The sequence below is a fragment of the Crotalus tigris genome, unplaced genomic scaffold (assembly GCF_016545835.1).
Source record: "Crotalus tigris isolate CLP2741 ecotype Arizona unplaced genomic scaffold, ASM1654583v1 scf7180000020174.184502, whole genome shotgun sequence".
NCBI classification, from domain to species: domain Eukaryota; kingdom Metazoa; phylum Chordata; class Lepidosauria; order Squamata; family Viperidae; genus Crotalus; species Crotalus tigris.
Genome location: NW_024097891.1, coordinates 102,009 through 125,483, shown reverse-complemented (window position 1 = coordinate 125,483; position 23,475 = coordinate 102,009). Strand labels below are relative to the sequence as shown.

Below are 23,475 nucleotides of genomic sequence, written 5' to 3'. Positions count from 1 at the left end.
GAAGTTAGAACTGGAAAACTGGCCTGTTGATCAGAGGAAAAAAAAAAAACACCTTTTTTTGAGACTAGATGGACTTTTTGCTAAACAGAAAAAAAATGATGATTTGTGGGTTTGAAGATTAAGATAAGCTTGGGTAAAATGAACTGAAGGGACTTATATCTAAGAGGGAAGAAGGATTACAAAATTTTAACTATCTATTGAAAACAAGGTTGGGAGTCATTTTTGTTTCTTGCACTCTTTTGTTTTTCCTTTCCTTTTTTCCCCATTTCATTCCCTTTCCCTTTTTTCGATTTGTCTTTATTGTATGGAAAATCTCTTAATAAGCATAAATTAAAAACCTCCTTATGATGCACATATTTATAATTCAAGGACACATTTAAGGGCTTGCTTGGAAGACAAAACGGAAAACATTTCCCTTAAGGCAGGAGGCACGGAAAATCTTTGAAGTAAGGCAGGAGATACCTTTAAAAACCCTTAGTGAAGCCCCTGACTCAACCTGCCTTCTTGGTTCACGGAGTTTAATCCCTAGACTTAGGGCCAGTCCTCTGCTTTTCCAACGGGAAGATCTCAAATCTAATAAATAAATATTTGAAAACCCAAGTGCGACATTTCAAGTCGTCCCAAACACCACCCAGGAGGATGAACTATTTTGACCCATGGCCATAATTTGGGGATGGACCTTTTCTGGAAGAGAGGCAGGGAGGGAGGGAGGGATTCCTGCCTGAGGCTGCTTACCAGGCTGGCCCAACATGTTGGCAAAGCGTCGGTCGGTGCTGAGGGAGGGATACAGCTCCATCCAAGTGGACATGGAGTGAAGGCGCCCGCTTTCGTGAAGCTCGTCCAAGAAGGCCTGAGCAAGAAGCAGCCTGGTTATTCTACGATAGAGTGAGAGAGATCAGGGAGTCAGCCCCTCCCCCAGTCACAGGCCCTGCCAGGGAGGCCATGTGCCCCAAAGCAGGCCCTGAAACCCACCTCCCTCTGCCCCGGCACAGAGGTTTCTTCAAGACTTCCTTCCCCCTGCCCTTCCAACGCCCATCTGGAAACTCAAACATTTCAGATACCACAGAGCACTCCACGTACAGTATGAAGAGAGGAAGGAAAAAAGTAGGGGAAAAAAAGGCCCTGGGATGAACTGCAAAATTTGACCCGAGAAGTACAACTTTCAAAAAAGCTAGTATCAGAATTTTGCCCCGAACTCCTGGAAAACTTATACTCCTATGTTCCAGCCTCTGTATCGCACTTCCCTGGAGGCTGCTAGACAATTACTATGCAATTTGCCTGTATGGTATGCCATTTTCCAGAGCATCCAGACAATGCCGTGAGCACAGAACTCATATTTTCACACTGATACATCTGCCATGCTCTACACTCATTTTAAGTACAAGTAGTCCTCGACTTATAACCACAATTGAGCCCAAAATTTCCATTGCTAGGTAAGATAATTGTTAAGTGAGGTTTCCCCCATTTTATGACCTTTCCTGCCATAGTTATTAAGTGAATCACTGCAATTGGTAGGTTAGTAACGCTGTTGTTAAGTAAATCTGGCTTCCCCATTGACTTTGCTTGTCAGAAGGTCACAAAAAGTGAACACATGACCCCAGGACACTGCAGCTGTCATACATACATTCCAGTTGCCAAACATCTGAATTTTGATTATGTGATCATGGGGATGCTACAATGGTCGTAAGTGTGAAAAACGGTCGTAAGTGCCATTTTCAGTGCCATTGTAACTTCGAACACTCACAAAATGAATGTAAGTGGACTTACGGCCACAATTTAATCACAGATACCTGTGATTTAAAAAATGGCAGTCAGAGAAGAACTGTCAAGCAGCATTCCAAGAAGCATAAAAAATGTGAGAAAATAGGAGTGATGAGGTATACCAAAATGATCATCTTGTAGAAGGATGAGGTGATTCTTTTCTCTACCACAGCAACACGCAACCAGTATGGTCAACAATAAGGAGGGCTAAAAGTTGTTCAGGAGTATCTAAAGTAGACCTGGGCATTTTATGGCCCCTGGGCCACATATGGCCCTTTGGCTGTCCCTGTCCAGCCTACGTGAGATCAATCGGAAATTAGAAATCAAACGTAAATAAGTATATGAGCCGAGGTGGCGCAGCAGTTAGAGTGCAGTACTGCAGGCCACTTTAGCTGACTGTGTTCAGCAGGTCAGCGGTTCAAATCTCACCGGCTCAAGGTTGACTCAGCCTTCCATCCTTCCGAGGTAGGTAAAATGAGGACCCAGATTGTTGGGGGCAATGTAAATATATATATACATTGCTTACTGGTGTACACCGCTTAGAGAGTGCTTGCACTTAAAGCGGTATATAAGTCTCATAAACAAATAAATAAATATACTATGCAGTTCCACATTTTCAGTCTTATCGTAACATATACTCTTACCAGTAGCAGCTAATCAAAACCACAGAATTTGCTGCTTTTTATAAAGTGATAAAATTAATACTGAGCAAAATTAAGTCCAGCCTATTGGCTCAGCCCTCAGCAACAGTCCCAGTTTCTCATGTGGCTCTTTGGGAAAATTAATTGTCCACCCCTGATTTACAGGGTTACACTTGCCCCTCCCCCTTTATTTTATCACTTGTGGTACTCTCTTGGGGCTTTTATGTTCTTCCAAAACCTAAGTAATCCTCACACTGGAGCCTGGCTGGGCTACTTTGTTTCTCCTCCCTTAAATAAAAGTAACAAGTTTTCCAAATTTCTCCCAGTGTCTTTTTTTCCTCATTTGAAGAAAAACAATTTGGAAAAAAAATAGATCAAAAAAGACTCTGCAAATATTGGGGGAAAGGAATAGGGGCATTCTGCAGTCACAGTTCAGGTTTCTGAAACTGATTAGGAAAATGCAAGAAAGTTTCCTACAAGGAGTATAAAATGGGCATCAGGATTTATGGATCCATCTTAGAAGCAAGAAAGCACTCTACAGGTAACCCTCAACTTACAACAGTTCATTTAGTAACTATTCAAAGTCACAACAGTACTGAAAAAGGTGACGTGACTGTTTTTCCACACTTACGACTGCTGCAACATTCCCGTGTTCATGTGATCAAAAGTCAGACACTTTTGACAGTTGACTCATATTTATGACGGTTGCAATGTCCCGGGGGTCATGTGATCACGTTTTGCGACCTTCTGACAAGCAAAGTCAATGGGGGAAGCCAGGTTCCGTGTTGCTAACTTAACAACTACAATGATTCATTTAACAACTATGGCAAAAAGAGATTGCATAACGGGGCAAAATTCACTTAACAAATGTTTCACTTAGCAACAGAAATTTTAGGCTCAATTGTGGTCGTAAGTCAAGAACAACATGTATTTGCCTGTAAATGAAAAAAAAGTAAACGTATACAAAACAGAGTTTGCAATATAGGGAGGCAGGGTCTGCAATGGTTGTAAAATGCTACCCCCCCTGGTTGTGCTGCACATCTGTAGGAAGGTCCATGAACAAAAAACTGAGGTTCTCTAAAGCCGTGTTTCCCAACCTTTGGAACTTTAAGAAGTATGGACTTCAACTCTCGGAATTCTCCATCCAGTCATTACTGGCTGGGGAATTCTGTGAGTTGAAGTCCACGACTTCTTAAAGTTCCCAAGGTTGGGAAACATTGCTTTGAATGGTTGAAAGTCAATGGGGATTCCTTTTAACTATGACAGAAAAGCAATAACTGGCAGTTATATGAGCTCTCTCTCTGCAAGCATCTTCTCTCGCTAATGTCTAGACCAGCGGTTCTCAACCTATGGGTCGCGACCCCATTTGGGATCGATCGACCATTTTACGGGGGTCGCCAAACAATGCGATCCGCTATTTTCCCCCTTCAGGGGGCGCCGCCGCGCATGCGCGCCATGCATGGGGGCGGCGCATGGGGGCGTGCCGTGCAGGGGGCAGCACATGGGGCGCGCCGCGCATGGGGCAGCGCATGGGGGCGCGCCGCGCATGGGGCCGCACATGCGTGCCGTGCATGGGGGCACCGCCGCGCATGCACGCCGCGCCACCCATGCGCAGCACGTTCGTGTGACGGGGTCGCCGTCACACGAACGTTGAGAAACACTGGTCTAGACCAGTGGTTCTCAACCTTGACAATTTTAAGGCATGTGGACTTCAACTCCCAGAATTCCACAGCCAGCATTGCTGGCTGTGGAATTCTGGGAGTGAAGTCCACATGCCTTAAAATTGTCAAGGTTGAGAAATACTGATCTAGACTTTTATTCAAAAACTAAAGACAGCCAACATGTTAGGAAGCAGAATTCTAATATATATCCAGTCCTTTTCTGGAATCATAATCAAATAATTAACTAGCTACAAACAGGCCAAAACAAAATAGTTACAAGTAATGTTCCGGTGGTATAAAAATGATTTTTTTTCTTTCCTGGTATATGGAAATTTTGATCTATTTATCTCCAGGTGATGGACAATAGAAACATTAAATGATGATCTAGAATACTCTTCATCGGAGCAGCCTTGTTCAACCTAATGCTCTTCAAATGTGTTGGATGATAGGTACTAGAATTCCCAGCTATCGTGGCAATTGGGACGTCTGAAAAGGTATTCCTAAAATATCTAGCAAACATGAGGATGAAAAAGGCTGAATCAGGCCATTCACCATTTAGCCCGCTATGGATTGTGACAACAATAAAAGGGTTTTCCTATCATTTGCAATCTGACTCTTTTAATTAGATTTTTTTCCTAATTTGGCTGCCCTTCTGATACACAGATTCAAATCCTGGAATTTCTCAGTTAATATGGTTATTGCTGAGAATTCTGGAGGTTGCTTATATCTTTGGAGCCCACCACCTTGAAGATTGCCAGAAATGTTTTCAGTGCTAATGACCGAAATCTACAAGGCGTGGAATCCTTGCCATTGTTCTTGCTCTGCAAGACAAACCACACTCTTCTTTCCAAAGAATCCCCAGCAAAAGCCTCCTTAGCTCATGGCTGTGATTGCAAATACCTGGAAGGCTTCCCTGTTTTTCCGCTGCTGACGTCTCTCCCGTAATCGACCCCGTTCGCGTTCTTCCTCCTCCTCCCTCTCCAACGTCCTGATGTGTTCCTCAAAGCAGATTAAAGCATCCTCCTTGTCCATGTCTGAAAGAGGGAAAGTTGGGAGCAGGCCAGGCTGAGCTAAGTGATAAAACCATAGTGACACAGGAGGAAAAGTACAAGTTTATTCTGTAATGAGAGGTGACTGAGATTCAGGTACAGACAAAAGGGATGGAAGCATAAGAGTGTTGAACGCTCTAAGCACGGAGAGTTGTCCTACCTAAGATGGGAAGTTGTGGCCCAACCTGTCAACAGGGCAGCAGACAGGCCCAGCATTCGGAAGGTTAGGACAGCTTGTTACCCTTCTAGAATTAAGTGTTTGTGACTTCTAGAAGGCAGCAATTAGATACACTGCCCAAATACATAATCTACATTATGGCTTAATGAGAAGATGTGGTTCCCATACCATGTGAAGACAAGAGCTAGAAAGACGAGGGTAGGAGGAACCGGGGCAATGAGATGGTGGAAGATGACTCACTTTGCAAGTCTTCGTCTTCGGCAAAGCTGGGATTGTCCATTAGATACTGCTGGGCCTCGGACCAAGTGGTCTGGAAGCTGACACGGCTCATGCTGTCCAGGATACTCTTCAGAGCTTGAATGTTCCTTTTGCGGAGCTGCTTGGTGTGCTCCTGGGTGGGGCGAAAGGGGTAGTATTAATGCTAGGGCTTTGGGTTTCTGCTGGAGGTACAGGGCAAGGGATGAAAGTGTCAGGATGTCACACAAGGCAAACTTCATTCTTTTTGTAAGTAAGGCCCCACACATATATATGTAAGGGATGGACTTTTGTCAAAACAACTTTGTAATTAAGATAAAACTGTGGATTGGACTCTGTGGATGTGGATGGCTAGTATCTATCTCAGGAATCTTGGATTCCTGCCCTCAATTTCTGGGAGCAAGTATCAGGATTAGGCTTTCTGCTGTTACTTAGGAAGGAAGGCTATGAGGGAAGGATGATGCCTGGATTTTTGTTGTTTTTATCAAGAACTCCCGCCCTTGCCCCATTCTTGACCTACCTTCTCTTTCTTGGCCAGAAAAAAAAGAACATCATCATAGATCTCCTTGCGATCCCTTTCGGGGACCATGGCCCACACTTCCAGCTCACCAAACATTTGTTCAGCTTTCCTGACGAGGGAAAGAGAAAAGAAAGTTGGAGATGGAGGATAGGGTGATACCCCTCAAGGGAGAATAGGTAAAGTTCAAGGACATCCTAGTCTACGAAGCAGACAGAGTGAGGTGCTCAGGGACATCCATGCTTGGAAGAACCATGCAACAGTCCCTCTACTTTGATCTGGTGAGGACAAGAGTTGCGGCAACAGAAAAAACAGAGAGATACCTGAAACAGAAACCTCCTGTTTTATGCTTAAACAGGGGAAATTGGACTGCTTGGCATAGCCAAGGTAACATCTCTTTCCTGGTCTTCAAGCTTCAACTCTTTCAGCATTTACCTCTCTCATTCTAGCTCACAGGAAATCCAGCAGTAAATTCTAGGTTCATTACTGGCAAATGCACATTCCTGTTCTCCAAAGTGCCAAGTCTCTGCCAGGTTCAGACATGCGACCTTGCAAAATGATCGATCCATTACAGTTGGCGTTATTCAAGGAACTGGGCCAGACTTACTATTATTTCCTTCCAAGGATCCTTTAAGACCTAGCCAGGAAGACACTTCGCAAACCTGTAAAATGCTCTTGAGAGAGTCATCCAGATTCCCAACCTTCCCTCACTGGGTTGTTGCTTCCCAAGCATCCTGATCCTTGTGTACCTGTAACGGGTGGTAGAATTCATTTTGCTGTGTTCTTCCAAAAAGTGTTGCAGTTCTTCCTTTGCCTCCTTTGCCCGGAGTCGAGCCTCTTCCTTTTCTTCCTTGTCCCGTTGAGCCTTGTAGGCATTGAATGCCTGCTTCTTCTCACTCAGCTTGGGCAAAGCACTGGGACACACAGAACCCAGAGGTCAAGAGCCGGCTCATATGGGCAGCAGGCAAAGAAAAACAGGGGATCCAAGTTCTAGTTCTCCACGTGAATAAATAGTTGGATGGACAGGGAGCACCAAATGACCTGTCTCTGTAAGACTTTCATCATACAGGTCTGCAACTTGGATTCACATCTGATATGGTAGGGAAGGGAGGGAACTAGATGCAGCCACCCAGGATCATACCTGAAACGGGGGTCACAGCTAACAAGCTTCATCGCCTGTTCCCAGGATGCACTAGCGGGAACACCCTAAAGCCAGAAAATGGAGTATTTCAATCAAGCTGTGATATCTCCTTCTCTTGGACTGCACCAGTTAGGTCTGCCCTGCCTTACCTGGCAGGCTCCTTCTTTTAAACCCATTTTTTTTTTAAAAAAAATACAAGAGTCAGGGTGTAACTAATTTGGTGTTTTGATTTTCTTCTGCTTGAATGTTTAGGCAAAATATTTTCCTTTCTTCTCCGTCTGGCAAAAAAAAAAAAAAAAAGAGCCTGCCAGAAGGACAGGTTTCCTGACATTGTTCTCCTACAACAGGGGTAGGCAACCTTGGCTCTTTTATGACTCGTGGACTTCAACTCCCAGAATTCCTGAGCCAGCCATGCTGAGGGGAAAGGGAGAGGTTTCCAAGCTGAGCCATGCTGGCTTAGGAATTCTGGGAGTTGAAGTCCACGAGTCATAAAAGAGCCAAGGTTGCCTACTCCTGTCCTACAGCAAGGAGACTGGGCCCTTTTCACTCTCATAAGAAACCACTCAGAACACAAAACTACCCAACATTTTCCTGGCAGGGTAAGCGATGGGTATAAAAAATGTTATATCTGACGAACTTTTGGCTCTGATTCCTAGGAAAGTCTTTAATTTTTGTTCTCCTTTCCCTTCTCCAGTTATTACCTTGTCTTTGAGCAGTTCCTTAAAAGCTTGTTTAGCTTCCTCTTTGTTGCTCCAGGCACTGGCACTGCCACGATCTTCTTCATCTCTCCGGAGGGGATCACAACTGCCCAAGGAAAAGCAAAGCATTTGGACAAAACACAAAGTAAAGCATGGATGCAGCTTAACAATTCATCTGATCGCTGCTCGGAATTCCAGGTGGGTAGGGCAGCCTTTTGGTACTGTCCATGGAGTTGAGGCCTTTGAACTATGATGCAGGAGAAGACTCCTGTGAGTCCCCTGGACTGCAAGGTGATCAAACCGATCAGTCCTAGAGGAGATCAACCCCGACTGCTCTTTAGAAGGCCAGATCCTTGAAACTCAAATACTTTGGCCACCTAATGAGAAGGAAGGACTCACTGGAGAAGAGCCTAATGCTGGGAAAGATCGAGGGCAATAGAAGGAGGGGACGACAGAGAATGAGGTGGCTGGATGGAGCCACTGAAGCAGTAGGCATGAGCTTAGATGGACTCCAGAAGATGGTAGAGGACAGGAAGGCCTGGAGGAACATTGTCCATGGGGTCGCGATGGGTCGGACACGACTTCGCAACTAACAACAAGTGCAACCTTCCATACAGATAAATTGGCAAACAAATGGCGTTCTGTCTCTCTTCTTTTTCTACCACTGTATTTGTCCTCCAACTCATAGTTTGAAAGCCTAGGCAGGCTTAATCTGGCCTTCCTCAATCTGATGCTTTCCTGATGAGTTGGAGTGGAGATTCCACTATCTGCTAGACCAGTATTTCTCAACCTTGGCAGCTCTTAAGATGTGTGGACTTCAACTCCCAGAATCCTATTTATTTTACATACTTTTTACATGTGCTATACAGGTAGTCCTCAACTTACGACCACAATTGAGCTGTTGTTAAGTGAGACATCTGTTAAGTGAATGTTGTCCCATTTTACAACCTTTCTTGCCATAGTTATTAAGTGAATCACAGTTGTTAAGTTAGTAACATGGTTGATAAGTGAACTTGGCTGTGCGTGAGTTTTGATCAAGTGACCCTGGGGATGCTGCAATGGTCATAAGTGTGAAAAATGGTCATAAGTCACTTTTTTCAGTGCCGTTGTAACATTGTATTGTCACTAAATGAACTGTTGTAAGTCAAGGACTACCTGTAGTTCTATGATCTATTTTATACCTTCTTAACTTGCTCAGTGTGGCATGTTGTATGTCTATAACTTGAAGGTATTTCTGACACAAATAAAGAAAAAACTCCCAGAATTCCCATGCAGGCTGGATAATTCTGGGAATTAAAATCCGCACATCTTAGAGTGGCTAAGACTGAGAAACACTGTGCTAGGAAGCTGGCGATGGCCTGGTTACAGATCAACACCTTCCCTCTACCGTCCTTTCTACTCTTGAATTACCTGCTTGTGACTTCCTCAACAGCAGCTGGGATTCCCTCAGTCCCTGGGGCCTCTTCAACGCCCCCAGTGCCTTCTGTGTCTGAGGTGGCCGCAGAAGACGGGCTGGGACTGGCAGGGCCCGACAACGGTGGCTCCAGTTGCTGAGGTAGCTGTTGCTTCCTGGGAAGGAAGTAGATGGCAGCTATGAATATTTCGCAACAGGACAATACAAGCCCAATTTACTGCACAGTTTAGAGAACTTTCCACCCAATGGATTCCAGCCAGCTCCATCTCATTAAGAAAAGAAAATAACAGAAGGGACATAGGACCAGTCTCAACCACTCCAAATCCCACTCAGCCCCTTTTTGGGTTCTGCGTTTCCATGTGATTTTTCAGTTTCTTGCCATCATCAAGTAGAATTGGAAACAAATTTGCAAGCCAAATGGCAAAGCTCAGGTTTTCTGAAGGTTTTGTGACCCATATGCCAGGTTCAGCAGATCTTCCAGAGAGATGAATGCCAGGTTCAGCAGATCTTCCAGAGAGATGAATCAACATCTAGGGAAGGCTTGGAAGAAAAAGGGAAGTCCCTGCCCTGCCAGCGCTCACTCCATGCCCACGTCTCATGGGACAATCCTTGCTGGGTAGGGCTGCCTTTTCTCCTACCCAGCCAGCTCTTTGAGCTCTTCTTGATGCAACCTGCTTCCAGGAACTTACTCTGCTTCCTCCTCTTCCTCCTTGATCAATGCTGAAGAACAAAAATAGGAATGGTTATCAGAGGAGGACTGCAAGGAACAGAATCCCCACCCTAGATTTGATCCTGGAGATCCTCACCCTCAATGTCATCCAACTCTCGTGGCCTGGTCCAGCGTGACTCCTTGCTCTGAGTGTTGTAGTAATAGGATTTCCCAGTTTCTGAGCGATACTCACGCCAAGGACAGCGTGACAGCAAGAGCTGCAAAAGCAAAGAAGACAGCCTTAGCAAGTGTATAGTGTGTGTGTGTGTGTGTGTGTGTATGTGTGTGTTTTTTGTGGAGTAAAGATCCAGAATTTTTTATCCTTTTCTGAAAAATTATGCACTGACAGACCAATCCGTACCTATGATCAAGCTTGCCTGTCTCAGTTAATCAACTGATTCCTTTTCTGCATTCATAAATCATAAGTTAATCAAATGCCCAAAATGTTTAACTACAAAAGCCTCCTTTTCTATTAGCCCTGACTTGATTGTGAAGCCAAGAGCTGCAGTTATATCCTGTTATCTTAAAAAGCATTTGGTTGTCTGCTTGGGAAACTGAATTTTGAGTCAAAACCAGTTTGGTTTCTTATTAAAGGGTTATTTAATGAGTTATTTTGCTAATGGCCATGTGTTTCTTTTTTCATTTAATAATTTAACAATTCTTTCCTCACTTGGAGGTAAAGCTCCTGATGGCCTTCTTCTAAACCAGACATGTCAAACTCGCGACATCACGTGACGTTGTGCGACGTATCGGAGCTTTTTCTCCATTGCCGCCAATGGGGTGGGCGCGGTTTCTTGGTGACGCGTCCAGCCCATGGGCTGGCAGTTTGACACCCCTGTTCTAAACCATCTATCTGGTTCACATTCATCTGATGCTAGCAAGTCCTGCAGTCAACAAATTCTCCCAGATTCCACGGAATAATCTGAGAGAATTTGATGGACATGGTTAGACTTGAAAAAGATCCTAACCCAATCAATTGCTGAATGCAGGAATGTTGGAATTACAACTTCTCTGACAAGATGGTTGTCCAGATTCCAATTAGTTACCCACAATGAGGTAGAATCCATCATGATCCAAGAAGACTGTTTTATTCAGAAGAAACTCTTTGCTCGTAGAAATTTTCCCCCAAATATTGGTTGAGATCAGCCCCCTTGCAAAGGTATCCCATATCCCTAAATCTTCTCCATGCTATGCACTCTTCCTCTGAGTGACTGTTTTACAGTTCCTTATCAGCCTCATCATCTCCTATGTTTATATTCCAGGATTTCTTAGGGTTATGACTCCAACCCTACTTTTTAGAAGAAAAACCAGATGGGATTGCTGCTCAGGATGGCTGACCTTCCCTTATCAGAGATCCAATACATGTCAACAAAAGGGGGAAAAAAATCAATGTCTAAGTTGCTCTTCAACCAAGCGTAGGAACAACTCTCACCTCTGCCTTAGACTTGAGTTCATCTGGCTTTTCCCAACTTGATTGTTTGGTTTCAGCATTATAATAATAGATCCGCCCATCCGGGGCTTTATGTTCACTCCATGCTGGCTTCTGTAAGGAAAATTGAAATCAAACCAGATCAAACTGAGATCCAGTTGGGCAAATATTCACAATCCCTCCATCCCAAACAGACACTGAGAACCACTATTCTGTGAATCACAGTGTTTACTTCCAATGAAAGGACAAAAACAAAAAGGCAGTTTTGTAGCTTTCATGAAGTTGTGTGAGCAGCATCTAAAAAAAATCTCCTACGGAGAGGGGGGGATATTTAGGGAAGGTTAGTAAGAAACCTTTCCCACTGTCAAAAGTACAAAGGTGGCAAAATCAGCATCTGGATCTTCCTAGAAGAGGCAGAAAAATAATGAAGAATGCAACAATAACCACATGAATACTCTAGATCTAGATTATCTAGATCTTCCTTTTCTGTTGGCCCTCAAACAAGACCGTGCTCCAATTTTACCCTACAATAACCCTGTGAGATAGGCTGGATTGGACTGAGACATAATGACTGGGCCCAAGTTATCCAGAGAACTTTTATGCTTCAAAATGGAATGGAACTTATCCCGACACCTCATCCTCTACTCTGTGATTCTCTCGAGCTTATTCTGCAAAAGATACATAAGTTGGATTTGGGGAGTGTGTGTGAATTCTGAGTTTGTAATTTTTTTAGCCCAGAAAATAAACAAACTCATTGGATTTTCCATTCCCTTTTGCTAACTATGCTATTTGCAAAATGCTCCTTCTAGCTTTCCCTTTACTCTAACCACTGATGTGCTTTGCCATCATCCAGAGCTCACCTACACCTTTACTTTTTCCCTGGGTCTTATAAGGCACTTCATTTATTTTCTTGGAGAGGAAGGGTAGCTTTCTTTATTTCTGAACATCAAATACTAGAGAAGCAGTATGAGGAAACCAGGCAAAGAATTAAGACTACGCTGTTTCTTGGGACAAAACACCAACATAGTTCTAGGTGTTCATCTGTGCTGGTCATGATCATCAGCACAAAACAATGGAGCTCTTTAGCTCCTTGGTGCGCCTTCTGTGAACCATTTCTGGATCAGTGGGATGCTAACACGCAACCCTGGTTTGCTTCCTAGAACAAAAAGAGACAACATCAAGAAATCTGATGCCCTTTCTCCATTGAGACTTTTTACCTTTCGGCCTGTATCCAACACTGGAGAGCCACCAAGAATTATATTTTGTTGCACAGCACCTGCCAGGGGGTTGGGGATCTGAAATTTAAAGCGGCATTTAAATTTAAAGCAGAAGAGGAGAAATAATGTAATGTAAAATAATGTAATGTAATGTAGTGTAGTGTAGTGTAATGTAATGTAATGTAATAATATAATATAATATAATATAATATAATATAATATAATATAATATAATATAATATAATATAATATAATATTTAGCCCTGGATCTAGGGGAGAGGAAGAAGAAAGGAAGAAGGAAAAGACCTTTCTTTCTTTCTTTCTTTCTTTCTTTCTTTCTTTCTTTCTTTCTTTTTCTTTTCTTTTTTTTTCTTTCTTTCCTTCCCCCCCTCTCTCTGTCTCTCTCTCTCTCTCTTTCATTTAGAAAATGTATTGGCTACCCATCTTACCTCAGAGTAACTCTGTTTTAGTGCTTAATCTTATATTCCTACCAGTCATCCGCCCCCAATTTGATAAAACCTTTAGATCTGCTATCCCATCTGGCATATCCTTAATCCTCAACCCCCACAGCTAAGGGCCATTCCTATTAGGACAGTGGGAGTGGCAAAAGACAGAAAAGAAAGCTTAGATTATGTGAAAGACTGAAAGGCTCGATCAAAACCACAGAGTACCAACACATTCATACTGTCTCTACCAAAAACATAATTTAGGACTTTCCTCCTTCCAGTCATCTACAATTGTAAGTAAAAAGTTCAACCTGCCCCTGTTTTTGGCTTTAAGTAGATTGTTCAATGGTTAGATTTATAATATAAATGAGGCCAATAAATACTTGGGGTTTATGGCGTTGGGCGAACCAATCAATTTCAAGCAAAGTTAAGCAAACTACACTTTGACATCTCCCTAGGAAAAAAATATAAGTTACCCCAAAAGCTGTGTATTATTCTGAAACCCCCATAATGCATTTAATTCCTTACATAATTCCTTAATTCCACATCTAGGAAAGCATTTGTCCAGATACTTACCATAGGTGCTGCTTGGGTCACTGTAGCTAGAAAATAAGAACAGAGTTTAGAAAAGTGGAAGAGTTATGTCAGGGATTACTCATAAAAGAGACACTCCTGTCCTGCAGTGAAGCAACAGGTGCCAGGGACAGCAAATAGGGCAAACATAAGATCTTAAGATGAACTTGTTGGGTTAGGCCAATAGCCTATTTAGTCCAACTTTCAAAAAAGCCAAGCTGATGCCTCCAGGAAGCAGGGTTTCACTGGGTCCTTATAGTATGAGAGGCAATTAAGATGGTTCACTTGGAATGGAAGAGGATGATATATCCTGGAATTCACAGTATTACTGACACAAAATGCAAACTAGAGTGAGAAATGCAGTTGCAATAAAGAACCAGTTCATGTAGTATTGCCAACACCTATCTCTCTTCTCCATTCAGATCTTTAAAAGTTGTACAAGGGGGAGAAATTCAATTGATGCAGCCTAGTAAAGGCAGTATCTGCGGACATTCAAGTATGGAAAGATAAAAGGGCCCAAATTTCTATTGCTGAGAGAAACATGATGTGATTCTCTTTAATAATTATCTTTTGAGCTGGGTCACACCAAAGCTATATTTAAACACATCCCTGAAAATACTCACTGTTGGATGGGTCAGTAACAGGAGCTGCCTGTCAAAGAAAACGTCAAATCATATCAAGGAGCTTCAACATATTTTTTTTTTTCTTTTTCTTATGTTTCCTTTAATTCTTTATACTAGTGCTAGCCATGTTCAATCTTTCTCTATTGCACTTTGCTTTATTTATTCATTTTAATCTTAAAGAACTAAAGTAAAGTAAGGTTTTATGTCAATTTGTTGGTTAACTTTATTATGGCCACTCATCAGCATTTTACGCAATTATTACAGAATGTAGAAAGTACAAATTAAAATGCATAGATGTTTCCTAACATTAACAGAAATAAATGAAACAATTTAGTATAATACCACAGATGCAAACAATTTAGACACCGAGTATTAAAACAAATGAATTATTTTTTTGATTAAAACAAATTAACTAGTTAAGGAATTTAAATGGTAAAACTAAAGAATTAGTTTTTACAGCAATAACAATGATAACGTATTTATCAGGCTGCAAGTTGAGGCCTCAAGTAGCTTACAATTAAAAACTCAATAAAAACAAACAAATAGAGAAAATAAATATTTGGGGGAAGTACAACTCCCATCCCCCCAATTTTCACAATCTGTCATGAGTCAAAGGGAATGCAAAATACACTTTGGCCTAGCGCCATTTTCAAAAGCCAAGTTTTCAAAGCTTTTTTAAACCCAGCAGGAATGAGGTCAGGCAGGCCTCTGGAAGAATGGTATACTGGAATGAATGCATGAACAAATGAACGAATGAACAAACAAATGAATGAATGACAAAGAAAGAAGATTCAGTTTATTTTAAAAAATGTGATAAATTTTATCAATGGTTAGGAAACAAACTACTGAAAAATGAATGTGATATGTTACTTTGAATATATACTAATAAGAAGAATGATATGCATTGACCAACTGATACTGTTTATGATTATTGTTTATCATATTCACCACAGTTATTTACTATTATATTGATTAGTATTAACTGAACATATGTACCCGGACAATAATCTATTTGCTAAAGCTTGAAAATGTTATTGGGGGGCAACCCCAATGTTGTTCCCAATCCTGTCCCAACCCCAATCCCGACCCTAACCCCACCCCGAACCTTAATCCCTATCCTGGTCCTTTCCCTTCCACAACCCTATAAAACTCAATAAAAACCTTATTAAAAAAAGAAAATGTTAAGCAATTCTCTCTTCAAGCCGTTTGGAGGATTTTGGTGTCCAAGTTTGTCAAACAGAGATGGAATCTTTCATAATTGCCTCCATGATTTAGGGCTTTTGGGCAATGTGGTTCTACAACAACTGGAGGACCATAATCTTAGTTTCCTACCATGTTCAAGGGATGCAAGAGCCCAATCAGCTTTGCTCACTTCTCTGCACTAAACTCCACACCTTGATCACTTCATCATCCATTAATTGGGTGTGGTCAACCAAGTGGTCAAAGAGCATCATGTTATCAGTTTCCAAATGAAAGAGGCAGCCCTGTTATGAAGGCCATTGCAGTACGTATGCAAGCTCTTGTGCCATAGCCTATTCTAATTCCCTAAATCACTGTACTTTCTGACACTCACTCCTCCAGAAACAGGAACAGGCCCAGCTGGCACCCCTGGCATGATCATCCCAGGCAGCATCGGTGGTACCATTGTGGGCATCTGCAGCAAAAGAGAAGACCAAGCCATTATACATATTGTAAACTGGAGAAACAAAAGGCAAAGAAAAAACTGAACCAGCACTACCTGACCCAGGGGTGGTGGTCCAGGCATAGGTGGAATCAGAGGGGGAGGTGGCATCATGCTAGGAGGCATAGGCGGCATAGGAGGTGGCCGTGGTCCCATTGGGGGCAATCCCATGGGTGGAAATGGTGGTGGGATCCCAGGAGGAGGCATCTAGGAAGAAGAAAAGAAACTTATACCTGTGCCCAAAGCAGAATATACTCTGGACCAACCACAGACTAAGTCTCAATCCAGCAGCATCACACTTCAAAAAGGAAAGGATGCTGATATGCCAAATATTACATTTTAAAATCCTACCTCAGTGTGCAACTGTCAGTTTAGGACAGGGATAGGCAACCTTGGCTCTTTTATGACTTGTGGACTTCAACTCCCAGAATTCCTGAGCCAGCAGGAATTCTGGAAGTTCAAGTCCACGAGTCATAAAACATCCAAGGTTGCCTACCCCTGGTTTAGGTAATGGTCTCAAGGCTACAATTTACCTTTACGAGCTAATCTGTAGATTATGGCTGCTTAAATTCATGGAATGGACCAGATTGAGATAGGCTGCACCACAGTAATTAATGTCCCAATAAATACACACAACTTCTTTACTTTCCTTCCATTTAATGAATTTAGATCACAAATCAGATAAATAATTTCACTGGAAATAAATAATAAAACAATAAAATGAAATCCCATATTGTCATGGGAAGAATGAGCTTTTGTGTAATAATTAAGATCTGGATTTTAATTTTGAAGTAGTCCTCTAATTTCACATTTCACTTTTTTTTAGCTTGGTTATTTCCATTTTATAACAGCACCTTGAAAATATAGAAAATTTTAATTTAGCTGCTTCTAAGCATAACAGAAGCGATTTCTGATCCAACTTCAAGTGCAGAAGCCATGAGCTTTGAATTCCCAAAAATGGAATCCAGTTAAAACAAGCTTCAGGCCTGTTCCCATTTCCCTAGGCATTGCAACCCTAACATACAATAGAGTCTAGACCAGGGATAGGCAACCCAAAACACTCAAAGAGCCACTTGGATCCATTTCCCACCGAAAACAAAACACCGGGAGCCGCAAAACCCTTTTGATATCTAAAATGAAGATAACACTGCATATATCCTTTTTTACCTTTATTATAGGTGTTTTTGTGTGTGTATGTGTGTGTGTGTGTGTGTGTGTGTACACATATACACATACATACATATACATACACACACACAGGTAAAAAAGGATATATGCAGTGTTATCTTCATTTTAGATTTCAAAAGGGTCTCTCCCTCTGTCTCTTTCCCTCCCTCCCTCTCTAACTGCCCTTGGTCTGCCAGTCCTCTTCCCCCACTCTTTCTTTCTCTCTCTCTCTTTCCTCTCTCTCTCTCTCTCTCTCCCTCCCTCCCTCCCTCCCTCTCTCTTTCTCTGCCCCCCTCTCTCCCTCTCTCCTCTCTGCTGCTCACCTGGCAAGCTGGCTTCAAGCTATTCTCCAACAAGCTCAGGGGTAGGCAACCTCGCCTCTTTTATGACTCATGGACTTCAACTCCCAGAATTCCTGAGTTAGCATAGCTGGGCTAGCTAGCTCTCTCCTGCCCTTCCTGCTTCCTGCAGAGACACAGCAAAGGGAGGAGCTCCGCCCAGTAAGCTTTGCAGCTCCTCGGAGAACACTGTAAGTGCACTCTCTTTTACACACACACACACACATGCACACATACACACACACACACACACAAAGAGACGGAGAGAGAAGCAGGAAAGCGCAAGTGCTTCTCTCTGTCTCTGTCTGCAAATGGCAGAGGAGGCTGGGAGCCACAGGGGAAGGCTCAAAGAGCCGCATGTGGCTCCGGAGCCGCAGGTTGCCGACCTTTGGTCTAGACCAAGGACATTTCATATTTCTATAAAACATTTAGAATACTGTTAAATACAACTTGCATTATGGTGAACTTACAAATGGAGGAGGTAGAATTGGTGGTGGTGGTGGGGCAGAAGGAAAGGGAGCTGGCTGTCCAGGAGGACCACTGCCTGAATCTGGAGTTGACTGCAAGCATAAATATATAATAAAAGTATGAGTGGAGGTGGAAACGAAGAATAATTAATGAGTTAAGAAGGGCAAAGGCAACTGAAATGTAAAACATTAGATGTTGAGTTTGACTAGAGCAAATTTCCATTTAGCCCTGAAGTTGACTGATGTTTTAAAGATATCCCATTCTTGATGCAAATGATGAGAGTTGTACTTCAGGTGCCTGGAGGGAATCAGGTTGGGGAAACGAAAGCTAATTTCACTTATAATTAAAAAAAACCTAATGTTTTAGCAAAACTATATTGAAACACAGTGGTACCTCGATAATCATCGTTAATTGGTTCAGGGAGGCACAATGAGTACCAAAACTGATGAGTACCAAACATTTTTTTCTCATAAGAAATAATACTGTAGTGAGTCACAAGGCAGCCAACAGTAACCTGTGCATTGAGTACCAACCAACGAGTACCAGGACAAAATTTTCACAACAAAATGCTTTGAGTACCAAATTCGATGACTTTCAAAGCAGTTGACTACCAAGGTACTATTGTATTCCAAATCCTTGAGTAAAACCATAATTTTTCCAAGTCCAAGTTCCAAATCTATTGACAGGAACTTCAAGAGTCCAATTGCGCCAGTTCGGATTTCTAGTGCAGATGGACCAGTACTGTTTGGTAAGAGTTGTAACACCCACTTGTGTCCCTCCAGTATTTATTCCCCAAACACAGAAATTAACAGAAATCCAATTAAGCCAAGGGGGAAAATTAACAGGAAAAAAATCTGTAAATTGCTGTTCTCTAGTACAAAGTATGAATACAAATTGATAAATAAATGCTGGATCAGACCAAAACTTCAACTGGTCTAGCATCCTGCAACTTTCAGTGACTTGACAGAAAGCTTCATACATGGACGTATTTTCTCCCTTGGCTTGGTTTCGGTATCTGGCAATCATGCTGCCTTTTTACTGAAGACTCTTTTAGCTATTATGACTAACAGCCACTAATATCTTTTTCTCCCTCAATTTGCCTGATGTAATAGCTGGGAACTAGAAAGCCTCCTGCAGTCTATTCCTATCAACCCACACACTGCATTGACTGAGGCTGACAAGAATTGTCAAGCACCACCAGTATTAATAAAATCATATAAACATTCTCATTCTCTCTCTCTCCCTCCCTCCCTCTCTCTGTCTGTCTCTCTCTCTCTGTCTCTCTCTCTCTCGAGAGAGAGAGAGAGATCATCTCTCTATATATTTCTATATCTCATAGAAATACATTCTTTGAAATCTAGATTAGGGGAGAATGACTTCATTCTACCATTTTCCTGAACCTAGTGCCCAGTGAGTCATTTCAAGTTCTCATATCTTATTTAACAAACATGCCCTTCAGATATCTCAACTGCAATTCCATACTCCTTAATAAATGCGCTTGGTGGGCATTTATCTTAGGGACTCTGCAGTCCAACATCTGGAGGGCCATAGATTTCCCACTTCTGGATCAGGTAACTTCATGAGAAAAGGGATGTCTAGGCCTACCCCATTATCTCTCTCCTTGGGCATTTTGTTCATAAACATGGTTTTTCATAAATTCATTTTACCCTGCCAAGTATTCTAGCCCACTGGTGGCCTTTTTCTACATGTTGTACACTAATCATATTTTAGAAATAAACTAGATTAAAAATTATATACTTAGAGAGAAAAAGTACAAGTAGCAGGAAATCTTCAAAAATGAACAGTTTACTATTTTTAATAAAACATAAATGGGATAAAATTAAATAAAGGCAATTACATTAATTATTCTATTTAAATAATTTTAAAGTAATTTACATTAAAGTAAATAATATTTTCTGGAACTGCAGTTGTAGTAGAATACCACCTCCTGTATATTTTTCAAAGACCAAGCGTAGCTCTTGGCCTTCAAAATTAAGTAACAGGATACATCCGATTTAAACAAAACAAAAAAACTTATAGACAGATAGTAATAAGATATGGCTATATATATATTGGGATGAACAACTATGGTTGCATATTTGGATACAGTACTACGTTTACCGTTAATAAGTCAAGGTCCTATATTAGGAAAAAGCTGGGGGTGGGGCTGCTTGAAATTAAAACCAAGAAAGCTGCTGTATAGATGCTTAAATTCTTGGACCTTCTAGCCAATTTATCATTTTTTCCTGCTTTACTTGGAGAATGAACTTTCTACAGGCAACAAGATGTTTCTCCATTGAACAATCTCATGAACAACCCTCAGAATTCATCTAAGGCCAGACTAGGATGCATATAGGTTTTAAAATATCTTCCATGGTATATTTAACAACACATCAGGGAGAATTTATTTCCATGCATCTTCAACTCCCTCTTATCTTAATAATACTCTCATCCCTCCAAAAACTGTTCTGAAAATTCAGTCCACTGCTTCACATGGCATTTTACACTGTGAGAACAGTCTTCTTTAATATATGCATCTATGTTTAAGTTATACATACAGTTCACATAGATACAGCCATGACTCTGTGTACCTACAAATTCTTTTATAGTAAACAGACATCCACATACAGTAAGTACTTTCATATGGCCCTACTTTGCTGTACATATTTAAATGCATGCACATGTACAAAAAGCACATTTGCATGGGTTTGCACATCTATGCTTCTTAGTGTCTGCCCATGTTGCATGCAGTCTTGATTGTGTGACCATTATTTAAATGGGTACATTCCCATGCATCTAATTTATTGCTGTGTGCCTCCTCCTGCTGGGGTTGAGGTGTCTGTGGGCGGTTGAAGATACAAACTGACAAAACACAGTCTATTCAGTAGACTAAGAGATTCCTGCTGGCCTTGCAAAAAGACTGCGTCAACTCAGCCTAGTTTATCCTCACGCTCAAGAGACATTGTCCACTCAGATCCTACTCTTGGGAGAAGAAAGGGCAGGAATCTACATTTCGTGTGTGGATTTGCACCTATTCCCACAACTGCACGTGGTTGCTTATAAATGCCTCGGTTACGAGCTGGATGCTTCTGCAATTTCTCCGCACAGTGCACATCTCTTCATCCGTTTGTCAAAGTCGGGATCTTGCAGCCTCCCCGCTGCCCATCTTCTTCCCGACCCCGGAGTTTCCCTCTGGTACTCCCATCCGGGGGCCCAAGAATCCCATTTACACGCCCCGCCACAGACCCGGCGCACGGGGGGCTCCATCCAAGGAGCAGGATGGAGGCAGAGGGGGGCGGCACGAGGGCTTCTCCATCCGGGCAGCGACTCGGGAGACAAGCGGCCCCCGGACGAAAGTGCGCGCCTCCCCCCCACTCCTCCCTCGCAGGCCTCGATCGTGCCACACACGCGCCCCTCCGCCCCCGAACCGATCTCCGCCCCGGATCTTCGGAGGAGGGGGAAGAACAAAGCGGCAGACATTACCATGGCTGAGCCTCGGATCAGCTGGGCGTGCAGGCGAGCAGCTCAGCCCACCCAGCAGTAAGGGCGCTCGCGATTGGAGGAGGAGGAAGAGGCAGGAGGGCGAAGCGGCCAGCCGGGAGAAGCCTTCCCCGCCAACCCGGGTCTCGCGGGGGGTGCGCGAGCGCGGAGAGCATGCCTGCCGGCCGGCCGGCCGGCCGGCCAGCGACTCAGTCAATATGAGCCTCTTTTCTCCTTTGCAGCATAACCTTTCAACTACGTCAGGAGGCACCCTAACCTTTAAAAAAAGCTGGGAAAGCATGCCTCTTAGCATGTGCAGAGGAATTGCCTCTCCTCCCAACTCCCTCCCTCTCTGATCGTTAAAATACCGGAGCCTCTTGACTTGCCCAAAATGATTCTTCATTAAAATAGAGGCAGCTGAATAAAATCGAGATTCCCCCTTTAGGAAACTAGTATGTCCTTATTATTTATAATATTTCCATCCCACTCTTGATCCTACTATGAGGAGTCTTATGAGGGGAGGAAGAAGTGATAGTGATGAGCAATGGCTTGGCTTTTCTAGCGCTTTACTGGCTCCAATTTCAATCCCAAAGTCTGAAGAAAGTCACACTTTTCCAGGCTGAACATAAGTTTTATGATTAATTATCAATTATTTAAATTGAACAGGTTTCAGCTTATTCATCAATTATGAGGTATACTTGGGTTGCAAAAATGTAGTTTGATTTTTTTGTATTTCTTTGCTGCCAATATCTGAACTACTGAAGATGGGAATCAAAGTTTTATTCAATTTGACTCCGCCCTGTTATAATCCAGGTGATGTCATGGCAGCATCTCTGAAAAAATTCACAAAGCTATTAGTATTCTGATAGATTAGCTTCCTGAGAAGCAGCATGCAGTAAATAATAAAACATGAAGGCTAAATAAATTATAAAGGCTTGGACCCCAACCTGCCCTACCATATGTTCAGGAGAGTGATTGGCAATTGGAAATATCATCAGGTAATCTACCCAATATTTCCCTAAAAGTATCCCACATTAATATGTGTGGTGGTAGTAACTCTACCTAATCTTGTTGTGGCATAGTAAAAATAGGCTGCAGGAGTAACACATGGGAGGAAAATACATTTATTTGGCTGTGAGGAAAAGTATTGTGTGAAGCCCAACCACTAGTAAATGTGTTTTTAAAAAACCCTCCAAAGTAATCTAGTTCAGGAGTTCCAAACCTGTGGGCTACAGCCCACTACTCATCCCACTCATGCTAATGTTGTGTGGGCTCTAGCATCACCACAAGGGTCGCATGGGCACTAGCATTGCCGCAGGAACGCGCGACCCCGTTTGCAGCATGTGCAGTCCCATTCGCATGATTGCAGGTATATGTAAAGGCGCCTGCCCCTCCCTCTGTACACAGACCAAGGTAAGAAAAACTGGACTGTTTGTTATGCAAAAGGTCCACTTCTCTGCCAGATATCTGCTTTGGATGACCTTGATTCTCACAGTCCATGGACAGTTTCCTGAAATTCCCGTTTCTTTCCAAGTTCCCCCTCCTCCCTGTTTCTATGGTAAGTTGAGCAGCTATAGAGGTTAGCAAGTATCTTATCAATTCAACCTTGACATCTGGGCTGAATTTGATGCTTAAAAATGGTGTTGGTTACTGTTTTAAGAATTGACCATGTTTGGTCCCTGGCTAAGAAAATTCCTGATGCCGGGGTCAGGATTGTAGAAGGCTATGAGGTCAAAAAATGTTTTAACCCAAATGCCAAATGAGACACCAGAACGACATTTGGTTTTCAATGTCATATTTAATTAAGGAAAAGGAAAAGAAAAAAGAATACAAAAAGAAAAAGAGAAAAAAAAATGAAAAACAAATGAAAAAAGAAAAAGAAGAAAAGGGAAGAAAAAGAAAAAAGGGAAAAGGGAAAAAAGGAAAAAGAAAAGGAAAAATGGAAAAAGAAAAAAGAAAGAAAAAAAAGGAAAAAAGGAAAAGAAAAAAGAAAAAGCGTAAAGGGAAAAGAAAGAAAAAAGAAAAAGAA

The 23,475-nt window shown here is 42.3% G+C and overlaps 1 protein-coding gene across 5 annotated transcripts in view; it reads right to left on the bottom strand.

Moving 5' to 3' along the window:
• The window catches only part of PRPF40B (pre-mRNA processing factor 40 homolog B), a 31,833-nt gene extending 8,573 nt beyond the window's left edge, over positions 1-23,260 (bottom strand). The window contains exons 1-18 of one of the 5 annotated variants that reach the window (XM_039365729.1): positions 21,450-23,260; positions 17,969-18,058; positions 16,051-16,200; positions 15,886-15,966; positions 14,313-14,340; positions 13,693-13,718; positions 12,671-12,748; positions 11,457-11,567; positions 10,122-10,242; positions 10,005-10,035; positions 9,312-9,470; positions 7,905-8,007; positions 7,204-7,268; positions 6,812-6,976; positions 6,066-6,174; positions 5,531-5,681; positions 4,964-5,133; positions 736-850 (exon numbers count right to left, since the gene is read on the bottom strand). In XM_039365729.1, coding sequence (XP_039221663.1) covers positions 736-850; positions 4,964-5,133; positions 5,531-5,681; positions 6,066-6,174; positions 6,812-6,976; positions 7,204-7,268; positions 7,905-8,007; positions 9,312-9,470; positions 10,005-10,035; positions 10,122-10,242; positions 11,457-11,567; positions 12,671-12,748; positions 13,693-13,718; positions 14,313-14,340; positions 15,886-15,966; positions 16,051-16,200; positions 17,969-18,058; positions 21,450-21,452 — 1,756 coding nt within the window. In that variant the 5' untranslated portion in view covers positions 21,453-23,260. Of the gene's footprint in view, positions 1-735; positions 851-4,963; positions 5,134-5,530; positions 5,682-6,065; positions 6,175-6,811; positions 6,977-7,203; positions 7,269-7,904; positions 8,008-9,311; positions 9,471-10,004; positions 10,036-10,121; positions 10,243-11,456; positions 11,568-12,670; positions 12,749-13,692; positions 13,719-14,312; positions 14,341-15,885; positions 15,967-16,050; positions 16,201-17,968; positions 18,059-21,072; positions 21,109-21,212; positions 21,389-21,449 lie in introns of those variants that run through there. The other 4 variants (XM_039365730.1, XM_039365727.1, XM_039365731.1 and 1 more) reach the window with 4 other exon arrangements.
• Between the last annotated feature and the right edge of the window lie 215 nt (positions 23,261-23,475).